Below are 12,272 nucleotides of genomic sequence, written 5' to 3'. Positions count from 1 at the left end.
TGGGTGGACTCATATTACATGATCCTCTGTGTGCTCCAGGCTTGATGCTCACCTTTGCAAACTTGCTCAATTCTATAAACAGTTCCGTTATGTTAGTGGCCTTTTGGGGGAAGTGCTTTTATTTGTTTTTTATGTTTCCCCACTGTTGACTCTGCTCCCTCCTTGCCACCCCTCCCTCGTTCTTCCTTCCCTTCCGTGGGAGGGGTATCTCCTGCAAGGCTTGGCTGGATTAGAATAGCTAATCTCAAAAAGGTTTCTGTCTTATAAATCTCCTTTTTCTGATCCCGAGGCTGGGGAGAGCAGCCTTCCCTTGGTGTTTCGTCCATGTAGGTTTGAGTTATGGGTTTCTCCAGTGAACCATCAGGACAGGTGAGAAGCAAGCTCAGGACCCTCGCTGCCATGGCACTGCCAAGTCCTGAGGTCCCAGAGTCGGTCTCCTCTTCCGGCCTCTCAAGCCTCTGCTGTTTATTGTAGGAAAGCCAGGGTTTTAGTCTTCAGGGGGACACGTGCAAGTCTCTTGCTCACATTTTTGATCCACTCTTTTCTTTCCTTACTTATTTTAAACATTATTTTATTCTCTGATCAATGGAGTGTGCTTCTGTTGTTAGGTTTTTTTCTTCTGATTTTCATTCATGGTGGTTGTAGCATGTTTTGTAATTTGATGAATGACATGGATGCTATCTACGGGAGTCATGTAATGGGATCCATTAGAAAGACATAGTTATCTGACTGTTTCCGGTTTTGAGCCATCTTGACTTAATTTTTCTTCTCAGGTTAAGATATCTGGGACTGTGACAATGAAGCCAATAGTTTTGAACTATGCATGAAGACTTTCCCTCCCCTAAGTGCAGTACAGAGACTCATTTTCCTGATGGCTTCCATTGCTAATGTGGAAACATTCCAGCCAACGCTATCATAATGGGCATATGCCCTTCATCCATATAGGGGTTCGAGTGATGTTGCAAGCCTTGACGCTCCCTCTATTGAATCTGAGTTGACCCACACAAACCCTTTAAAATGTAACCCATTGCAACCAAGGGGCAAATAACTATACCTTCATCTTTTCCTATCTAGTCTTGTCTAGTTTTTTTTTTTGTTTTGGCATTTGAGAACTTTGCCCCTGCCTCCAAGGGGGTTCCATGGTACATTCTAAAGGTATTTTAAAAATAATCAATTAGGGCTGGAGAGATGGCTCAGTTGTTAAGAGCACTAACTGCTCTTCTAGAGTTCAATTCCCAGCAACCACATGGTGGCTTACAACCATCTGTAATGGGATCTGATGCCCTCTTCTGGTGTGTCTGAAGAGTGTACTCACCTACATGAGATAAATAAATAAGTAGATAGATAGATAAATAAATAAATAAATAAATAAATAAATCTTTTCAGAAATAATCAATTGAGTTTTTAAAGGGAACTTAAGATTTCTGATCTTGTTCACTCTTTTGCTGTGGTGAGAGCCATTAGATTTTCTCCCCCTTGGTTATTAGTATCGGATTTTGGGGTGGGGTAATCAATAGGTAATGTGAGGTGATTTTCACTCCATGAAAGTGATACTTAGAGCTCACACATGAGTAGAGAGTGATGACCCTGCTCTGCTCAGGCTCCCTCTCTGGATTCTCTGGCCTCTCCCATGAGAGGAGACACCCCAGACTTACATCTCTCGGACACTTGCTCTGGGTTTGACAAAGTGGAAGGGACACATGAAGAAGAAGAATTGGAGATGCCCACGGCAGCACTGCAGTTACTGCCCCCCTTCCTCCCTGCAGTGCACCCAGTAAACCACACAGGCACACACGTGTACACATTGGAACTAGAATGGAAATTGGGTTCAAGGACAGCAAGTGAACCCGTCTGGGGAAGTGTGTAAGTGTGGCCTTCCATGTGGGCTCAGTTCAGAAGGCAGCACTTGAATCTCTGGTTCCTGTTCTCTGTCAAGCACAGCTCAATCTGCTCTTGTCACACAGCCATCCAGTTTATGGCGGCTGTGGATGGACTGCAGAGATTTTGTCTACAGCATACTGGTTCTGTGAGCACACTGCAATAGATTAAACTTGAAGTACCGGTAACTATTGAAAACAAGCTTGAGTTGGCTTGGTTTCTGCATGCAGTGAGTCTTGGAATGACCCCAGTTCCAGGTGATACAGAACAGCGGTGACGAAAGTCAAGGGCAGAGGAGGGAACCAAAGGTCTGATTCGGATCCTCAGGCTGTCGGGTCCAAGGCGTCCTGGCCCAAGGGAACGCTCAGTATGGCCAGGAGTCTGAGAGCCCCGCTGGGTTTCATGTCTTTTACATCGCATGCTTTTTGGTTGATGTGACCATTGGTGGGAGAGAAGTTACCAAATAACCAGGAGGAAGGAGTCATAACAAAAATAACTAGTGTAGAATCTATGCAAGAGCCAGGAGGATCCTTTTCTGGTGGCCACAAGTTACATTTTTTAAAATATAAATGTATTGGCATAAAGAGTGATTTCTGGGTACATTCCATTTGTCCTTCGTTTCCTCTCTCATATGATTCTATGATTATTGATGTTGTCAGGAGTGCACTCCTCAGGCCCGGCTGTCAGACAGCTGCACTTATTTCATGCCCACAAGCAGTTTTGAGGTAAATCTCTCACTTTAGGGCATCAGTTGATCAATACAGACATCTGCAGTGAAGGATTGCTTCCCACCCCCTCATGTGATTTTCTTGTCTTGATCATCCTATAAAGAAGCCACCCAGGATGAGATGGGGACAAGAGTTAGGTAACTGTCTAAATCAATACTTGTTTAATACTCTCCGGTGGACCATTCTATCAAGTTCTTCTCCTTGCAGATACATCTTTCTGAACCTTTAAACCAGCTCCAGACTAAATCGCTTGCCCACAGAGGGAACCCTGAGCTCTCCCTTGCCACCCTGGCTTCCCTCTGTGACTTCCCTCTCTTCTGTGTGGTTGGATCCCACCCATTTTTGGCTTGTTTTATAGTTTAGGCGTCACATGTTGAAACTATCTGTACTGTTGATCTATTTAGTTTGACCAAGCTATAGATTTTTCTTCTCAGAAATTATTTTCTTCCTTAGAACTTAAAAGTCTCTTTTAATATCTCATGTTGTTATGAATAAAATGTGTTGTTGTTTTAATTAGATCTAATGCGCTGCCTCAGGCAGTACATGCTGTGTAACCCAGGCTTATCTTGAACACTTGGTCCTTTTCCTTCAGCTTCCTGAGCTCAAGAATGACAAGTATGGACAGCCATGGGTGGCCTGAGACATGTTCTGTTTAGCACATTGTATGTGACTTGTTGCTTCTCTCTGGAAACTTGTCCTTTCTTGGTTCTTGGTGTTCTGAAATCTCTCCACAATGCAACTTGAGAGTCAGCGGGCATTGAGCTCGGCCGATGTCAGCGCTGCACCCTGGCACCTTCCCAGGTCATTCCAAGTTTCAGGCCTGAGTTACTTTACTTTTTAATCCTTTGTTTCCTCATCTTCAAAATGTAAGCAGCAATAGCACAGCATCAGGAGGCCGTTGTAAAAACTAAATATATTAGCATCTATAAAATATTTGAAATGTGTCTGTCATTTAGAAAATGCTGCTTAAACATTAGGTCTCATTAACATTTAAAATATAGAAATCCTGTTACTAGGAATCTGAAACATTCTCTGGAGTTGTCTTCTTCATGAGATTCCTTTGTTCTTTTTCTTGGAACTCCTGGTAATGGTCTGCTGGCCTTGTAGACTAATGCTCTCATTAAGAAAGTCTTCCCTTTGAGTATGATGGAGCTAGGAAACCAAAGAAAATCTGTAAATTGGCATAGCCAAAGGATTTCTGTGGCTTGTAGAACAAAGATACTTGGACCTACTGGTACAAGGCAGTATTCAGATAAAGGGCTATTCCTACAGGTAACATTAAATGTAAACTCAAGGCTTCAGAGTTTTCGAAAGGTTTCTAGGTACATCCGCGTGGCCACTGCCATTGTTCCTAGATACTGGCACAACTTTTAACTCTTACGTTTATGTGTCTGGTACTTGCATGTTTGTCTATGAACCACATATATGCCTAGTGCCTGTGAAAGTCAGGACAGGGCATCACATCTCCTGAGATGGGAGTTATCGATGGTTGGGAACAGCCCATCTCAGGACAGGAAGCTGGCGCCTCCCTGTTGAGTGAGAGCTATCATTGTTGAAGTGTTGCTACCTTCAACGCAAACAGATTCCGACCTGCTCGACCTGCTCAGTGTTTCTCAGCAGAGGCCCTCCACTGTGCCCCTGTCAGGTGTGGGGAACAGAGGCAGGCCCTTCCCATAGGATGCAGGGAAGACATTGTGATCTGTTTCCTAAACAAGTTTTAACAGCCCCAAAGGAAAGGGATGCTGCCAGCCCCCAGTGTCTTGGTGGGGAGGGCTGTGTGTGTGGTTCGGAGCCGCTTGTTTCTTGGCTTTTCTAACTGCTTAGTTAGAGAGCAGCTTTTCACATTTTACAAACTGCTTGTCACTGTGAAGTAAGCTTTCCATCTTGAAGATTTTGTTGTTGTTACCAATTCTTCTATTCCATTTGCTTTTGTAGGTTTATGCCAATTACTAACCCTTTTTAGGGTGTTACAGAAACAAATGGGGTGACCATACCTCCTTTCAACTTTAAGTAGCATCTTAGTTAAAGTCCTCCTTTTGCCCCTCCTTCCACCCTCTCCCATATCGGAAAAGGTATGTAGCTCAGGCTGCCCCCTCGCTCTCAGTCCTCCTCAGCCTCCCGAGTGCTGGGTTACGGTCCACTCTCTTGTTACATCTTATCAGTAGTTAAGGTGGGTGAACATACAAGCATTTCCTCATTTCTATTATAGAAAGTTAAATATTTCTACAACTTCTAGGAGTTTGGAAATTTAACATATGAAGAACTGACAGGTCACACACAAAATGAACCACTAATAATTGAAGTGGTAACCAAGCAGCTTCACTATAGAGAGGAGAAAAAGCTTCTGTAAGGCAGTGCTTGAGAATGCCACAGCCATCCCCACTAAAATATCTGGGACAAAAACAACTTAAAATCACTACACAAAAGTGTGTATGAATAATAATCCCTTCAAATAAAGGTCACGAACAGTTTCTGTAACTACTAGTGGATAGAAGATGGAGAAGCCATGGGGAGTCAAAGGCTTGCACACAGAACGTTTAATACTTATTACAAGATGTGTCTTTTATGATGGAGAGTTATGTCATCCTCAGATGATCTCAGAGAGTGACTCCACGTCACTGATGGTGAGACAGACAGGCGTGCATCCTGATGTGTTGTAATAAACACATCTCCAGAGAAACAGACTCTCTGGAGTGAGTACCCTGGACCCAGTGAAGCTTTGTCCCAGCTTTTGTCTGAAGCTGAGGAACAGAAAATGTTTCACACAGTTAGGAAGTGGGGCATTTCACAGGGAGCCTTGTTCCTTGTTACGAGGCGGGGGCAGAGTTTGGCTGTGAGAAGTGGGTTTAGGAGACATGACTGTGCACAGTCCAGGGTCATTGGATTTGGTTGGGAAGTCCTGAAAGAGATTTTGGCATGGCTGAAGAAGCTGAACGTGGGCTGTGCCAGTCCCTACTGTGTCATGCGTCTCGGTGATAAGAATGAGAGTCCCTTTTCTCAGAAGTGCACGGATGTTAGAGTGGGGTTAGTGAGGCACTTTATTGAGAAATGCCGAGTCAGACTGCACATGAGACCGATGTGGCCAAGTGTTATCTGCTGCTCATGCGAGATGGCAGGTATGTGGGTGGACTGCATTCTGATATTCTGCTTTTCTGTTTACTTGAAGTATTCACATTAAGGGGTTTAGGAGGAGACTGGAGAGATGACTCAGCGGTTAAGAGTATCAGTGATTCTCCCAGAGGTCCTGAGTTCAATTCCCAGCAACCACATGGTGGCTCACAATCCAATCCTCTCTTCTTGATGGACATTCATATTCATTTAAGAAATTTAAAAAAACCCAGATATACCTTTTAAAAAAGATAAGAAAAATGATTTACAAGTGTGAAGTTGTATAAACCTGGCCTGGTGGCAGCAGATACTGGTGCTGAGTTCACCAGAACAGTGGAGCAAGGTGGCTGATCACTCCAGCAGAGATGGACTGGCAAGACCAAGTCCTGCAATTGACATTAAAGTCTCAATGAAGTACTCATACGCTGAGTGGTTGTAAGTTGTCTTATCCCCTTGTCACTGAAAGGACCTCTACATGAGGAGTCTGGAAGGTGCAGTCTCTTTTCTTCTCCTTTTCACACCTTAAAAAATTATTTTTCAAGCAACATGTAGTAACTGCAGGAACTACTCAGTTATAGACACACAGTGACAGTCAAGATACAGAATTGCTTCTTATAGAGATAAACACTTAGAATATAGTTATCAGGGCCAGTGAGATGGTTCTGTGTACAGGCAGCTGCCACCATGCCTGATGACCTCAAGTTTGATCCTTGGGATCTGCAGGGTAGGGAAAACCAACTTCCAAACTCTGTTTTCTGACCTCCACACATGTGCGTGCATACACACACACACACACACACACACACACATGCACACACTCGCTCACACACATGCTCAATCAATCAATGTAAGAAGTCTGTCTGTCTGAAGCACTGCTTGCTGCTCCATCCATTTGTCTTCTTGTGACACAGGGAGCTGGACTGTGCTATGTTACGGCGCCTGGAGAAGAGGATTTTGGTTGATCTCCCCAACCAAGAGGCCAGACAGGCCATGATCTACCACTGGCTGCCCCCTGTGAGCAAGAACCATGCCCTGGAGCTGCACACAGAGCTGGAATACAGCGTACTGAGTCAGGTGGACAGTCTGAGGGGGAGGCAGAGGTCATGGGGGCAACATACACCAAACTACAGCTCTTAGAAAAGATCCAGCCTGCCCAGCAGTGTAGTGGAGCCCCTCCACAGCAACAAATGGGCCCCAGGAGCCCGGCTACAGAGAATCAGAAAACAGGAGCTGCAGGGAGTAGCCCAGGGTTCAGATTCATGGAGCCTATAGTCAAATCCTGGCCTCGCAGCATATCAGCTGTGATGTGATTTACTTAGGGATGTGATTTACTCTCTGAGCCTCAGCTACTCCACTTCTAAAATGGGCAGAGGGGAGTCCACAGAGGCTTACTGTGCTTAATGAATTGATGAATCCTTTGCAGAGAAAACGCAAGGTACATATCTGTTAATCCTCACTGGGAATTGTACTAATAAGGGTGGGCACGCGCGCGCACACACACACACACAGACACACACACACACACACACACACACACACACACACACACACACACACTGTGGTTTAGCTCATCCAAAAATGGCTGTCTACTAAAGTAAGGTTCATGAGGCTGGATATCTCAGCTGGTCTTCAGTGTACTCCAGAATTCCGGATAGGCAGTTGAATGGCTCTTTAAGGTTAGTGAAGGAATAGACTTGTCTGAGAGAGGGGGGGTGGGGAGGGGAGACTGACTGAGTCCCTCAAAAGCAGAAATGGCTTTATTTACACAAGAACAAAACACCCTCATTTGGTTGCCTTGGATTTAGGATTAGGGCCCCATTAGGCAACTCTGGGTGGTTCAGTCCTCCACCAGCATCTCACAGTGCATTTGATGGTATGAGGGAGCTGTCACCCAGATGGCCATGTCAGCTGGACTTGTTAGCACCTTCTCTCCCTCCAGTGTTGCTAACCCAGGGATGCTGGTGTAGTGAACTGGGAGGACAAAATGCTAAGCTGGCGTTCAGACACTGGATCCTGCCTACAGAACGAAGAGGACACCAGCATTCCACCTGCTAACTGAGCCCGGCTTTGAACTATTTCAGGAAACAGAGGGTTACTCAGGCTCTGACATTAAGCTAGTCTGCAGGGAGGCAGCCATGCGGCCTGTGCGAAAGATCTTCAGTGTGCTTGAAAACCACCAGTCAGGTATGGCTAGGGTCAAAGTGCTGGGGCCTTGGGAGGGAAGTTTGTGCTCAAGAATCCTAACTCTTGGCAGAATGTGGTGGTGCATGCTTGATTTCCTCACCATTTAGGAACTAAGGCGGGATCAAATTTAAGGCCAACCTGGATTATATACTGAGCCAAAAGCTAACCTGGGCAACTTAACCAGACACTGTCTCAAAGTATATATACTAAAATGGGCTCAAGATCTAGCTGAATGGCAGAGCACATGCTTTTTGTGCAAAAGTCCTGCTGCCTCTTACCAGCAGATGGAGCCCAGTACCTGGTTTTCCAGGCTCTGTGGTATTTACATTTATATGCTCTGATCAAATTGTCATCCTCAGTGTACTCTGCTGCAAGATTCACATTGCTGGCTGATGATAATCTATCTCCTCATTGTCTGGGCTTTTCTTTTTCTGGCACATGCCAATGTGTAGCTGGAGCCATCTAAAGCACTATACAAATAGTAAATAATACATTTAATTAAATTAATATATTTCATTCCCTTTTGGAAGCAGAATGGTGGGGGTGGGTGGGATGTCACAGCTTTAAGCCCCATCCCCCCATAGCCCTCTTCAGATGTTGAGCTATGGTTATCAAGGATGGGGTGTCTGCACTGTCTATAGACCTGGCCTTCCAAGAACTCTGACCCCTGCAAGGTGCAGCCATATTCTGACTGTTGTCTTTTTGTCCAGAGAGCAGCAATTTACCTGGGATCCAGCTGGATACTGTGACCACAAAGGACTTTTTGGATGTGTTGGCTCACACCAAGCCTTCAGCAAAGAATCTGACTGAGAGATACTTGGCCTGGCAAGAGAAGTTTGAGTCTGTGTAAAGCTGTGCCCAGCCTGACCAGCCAGAGGCAGCCAAGAGCCTCCCCAGTGTGACTGGGATGGAAGGGAGGGAGGCAATCATCCTTGAAAGCTGGACCAATTTGGACAACCGTGTTACTTTGGAAACATGAGCTCTTGTGTCATGGATGTCAGCAAAGTAGAGATTTCAGTTATGAGTGTGTGCTGTTGGGTCAGGCAATAGAGCTTTTTCTCACAATTTGACTTATAAAATTTTGAAGAAGTTTCCTGTGTTTTTCCTCATTTGTGGGTACCTCTTGAATACCATCACTATCCCACCGTCTTCTCCCTATTCCTTCCTTCCTTCTAAGACAGGGTCTCACTGTGTAGTGACTGCTGTCCTGGAACTCACATTGTAGACCAGGCCAGCTTTGATTTCATAGAGATCCGTCTGCCTCTGCTGGTGCTAACTGCGCTGGCCCAACACGGCTGGCCAAATCCCTTCTTACTGGCTGAATGCTTTCTGTAACTCTCTTCTCTCCACTGCATGCTTCAGGTAAAGGAGACTACCATAAAACCATACCCACCTTCTCCTTTCAGTCCATCTTACCCTAGCTGACCACCATGATCACTGTCTTGCCCCCATACATACTGTCCTTGAGGTCTTAACTGCTGCTTTCCCAGAAGATAAAGGAAAACCTCATTCCTCCCCGGCTACTCAGGGTTCTGAAGTCCAGCTAGTTTGTCAGCTAATTTTCAGCCACTTGGCTTTCAGCCCTGCCCTTCATTTCCTTCTACACACTCCCTCAAAGATTCTAGTCTTGGAGTGTGTTCTGAAGGACAGAGTATGTATGTAGTTTTTGTGTGGTTTTGCTTTTGATCCCCAGTTTGGTTATTCGTACCCCACTTTGCATCTTCCAGTGCTACATCTCCTCACCTGCATCCTCTTACTAGTTGATCTTGTGGGCTTATGACTCCTCCATTTCCTTCATTTTAGTAAGGTTTTGAGAAAGGAGATCAACTTGTATACAAATGTACTGTAGACTATCTACAGTTACTTGTTCTTTGTGTGAGTGAATGTCAGATGTGCACAGGTGCCTTGGAGGCCAGAAGACTGGGTCATCCCTGGATTACCTGTAGCTGGAGTTACAGGCGGTTGCAAGCTGCCCAACAGTGCTATGTACCAAACTCAGGTCCTCTAAAAAGGATGCAAATTCTCCTGACCACCAAACCATCTCTCCTGCCCCTATTTCTTACTTTTAATTACATGTATTCTTTGACAGTTTTCTGTGTATACATACTGTACTCTGGCTACCCTCACCCTGCCCTGTTCCCCCACCCTGCTCCCTTTTCCCTTTGTGACTCACTGAGTTTAACCAAGGCACGAACATGCCTATGGAACTACCCATTGGGACGGGTGGGCTCCTCAGTAGGCATATAGCTCAATCTAATGACCCCTCCTTCCTCAGCGTCCATCAGTAGCAATGGTTCCCTAGGGAGTGGTAGGGACTCATGAACCCCTCCCAATCCACTATAGTCTTGTGCAGGCTTGGCACAGGAAACTGCAGCTTCCGTGAGCTCCAACTGTAAAACTGTCATCCCTAGCAGAGAGTGTTTTGTAGTTCATGTCCTTGTCACCCAACTCTTAAATTTTCTTCTGTTCCCTTTGCTGAGATGTTCTCTGAACTATAGAAGATCTATATATTTTTAGTAGGTTAAGGTTGGCTTGCCTTAAAATTTGAAACTTGAGTTTGATCCCTAACATTAACATAAAAATGCCAGGTATGGTGTTGCATGCTTATAACCCGAGAGCTGGGAAGCTGCAGAGACAGTAGGAACCCCTGGCTCACTAGTTGGGCAGGCTAGCCTAATTGGTGAGCTCCAGGTCAATCCTGTCTCAAAGGAGGTGGAGGCTATTTCTGAGGGTAACACTATTTCTGAGGTTGCCCTCTGGTTTCTAGAACATGCACACATGAGTACTTTAAAAAGATTATATATATAATATGTATATATATAAATAATCTTTATATATATATCTATATAGGCTTTATATAATCTAAATTATATAGATTATATGTAGACATTAATATAAAACTATATTATATATAGATATATATCTACATAGATTATCTACATAGATTATATTGTTTAGATAGATTACATATATGTAATATGTTATATAGATAGTTGTATGCAGCACTGACTTCATAGTTGAAATAAATAAAATTTATCTTAACACATGGGGAATTTTGTTTACTAATTTTAGAGTTAACAACTCAAATGCCCATGGTAGCACTGAAATTGATATCTCACGATTAGTGTGCTAGGTAGAAGCCGTTTTCATGGCGCCACGTTTGCATTGTTGGGTTTACTTAAATCACAAAGGCCTTTCCTCCACATAAATTCATAAGTGGGTTGCTGGCTTTTTATGATAGCAGCCATCAAGACCTACTAGCTAGAAGCACAGGCACCAGATCAGGTTTCATGAACTGCAGAGGCAGAGGTGGGGAGGCCAATGAACTGGTGAGAGCCAGAGACTGAAGGACACGGTCGTGACTCAGCCCAGTTCAACATGGAAATCTAGTCTAACACTGCCAGATCTAATCTTCCTAGAAACAGCAGCAATTGACTTACATCTGAACATCATTCTCCAACTCTGGCAACCAGGGTAGTGACCCTTGCTCCTGTATCATTTGCATCCTTCCTGTCTATCTGGCTGACCACTCTTACCTCCATCAAGCCCAGCCTTGCCATCAATGGCTGTCTGCATCACTTACCAGACACTCACACTGTATTAGGCAGTTTTGTGTTTGATTCATTGTTTGTCCTCCTCGGATGTAAGCGCCATGTCTGAGGTACCTTTCTTATTCTTTCTGCATGAATGAAACTTTTTTTTAAGTACAGAATAGAGTTTATTTAGGTCATGGGGGGAGTTAAGAGGGTACTAGAGGCAGAGAGAGGAGAGTAGATAGGTAGAGAAATAGAAGGCGACCATGAGCACTTGGAAAGAGAGGGGGGAAGGGAAGGGGGGAGGAGGGGTAAGGGGGAAGAGCAATGGAGCAAGAGAGAGAGGAGGGCAAGAGCGAATGAAATGTTCTTTAACAGTATCGGCCAATGGCTACCTGAGCTCCAGGAGTTATACGTTCCCAATACTCAGCGTACTGCAGTAGGAAGTAGGAATGCTTTGACAGTGTCAGAGCCCTCTGTGTTGGCGGGTTTGTTTTTGTATGCCTCAATGCCCAGACGAGAAGATACACATCTTAAGAGACGGAGCTGTGCCTGCTGTCTTCCGACACTTTGGTCACAGTGAGCATTTAATAAATACCAAGTTGTCGGGCACATCAGCCATGGAAATGGTTCCAGTGTGTATGACATGAAAGTGAACACTGGAAGATGGGCGGAGTTGTGAGTGACCTGTGCAGTTTGTATGATCCACTGCCTCTTAAAGACAGAAATGTGCTTCTAGCTAGTAGGTCATGATGGTCAGTATAGCAAAAAGCCAGCAACCCCTCCTGAGCTTATGTGGAAAAGGCCTCAGTGATTTACGACAGATAAACGTGATAAGGTG

The 12,272-nt window shown here is 44.7% G+C and overlaps 1 protein-coding gene across 3 annotated transcripts in view; it reads left to right on the top strand.

The window, feature by feature from the left end:
* Window positions 1-8,748, top strand: part of KATNAL2 (katanin catalytic subunit A1 like 2) — a gene marked incomplete at both ends in the record, with an annotated part of 74,743 nt that extends 65,995 nt beyond the window's left edge. For all 3 annotated transcript variants that reach the window (XM_080919705.1, XM_080919704.1, XM_080919703.1), the window contains 3 exons: window positions 6,626-6,788; window positions 7,796-7,898; window positions 8,609-8,748. In XM_080919705.1, the coding sequence (XP_080775831.1) occupies window positions 6,626-6,788; window positions 7,796-7,898; window positions 8,609-8,748 (406 nt within the window). The remainder of the gene's footprint in view (window positions 1-6,625; window positions 6,789-7,795; window positions 7,899-8,608) is intronic.
* Between the last annotated feature and the right edge of the window lie 3,524 nt (window positions 8,749-12,272).

Source organism: Micromys minutus, assembly GCF_963924665.1.
Source record: "Micromys minutus genome assembly, chromosome: 8".
Classification (NCBI taxonomy): domain Eukaryota; kingdom Metazoa; phylum Chordata; class Mammalia; order Rodentia; family Muridae; genus Micromys; species Micromys minutus.
The sequence above is the reverse complement of the archived record's forward strand: the minus strand, read 5'-3'. Positions and strand labels throughout refer to the sequence as shown.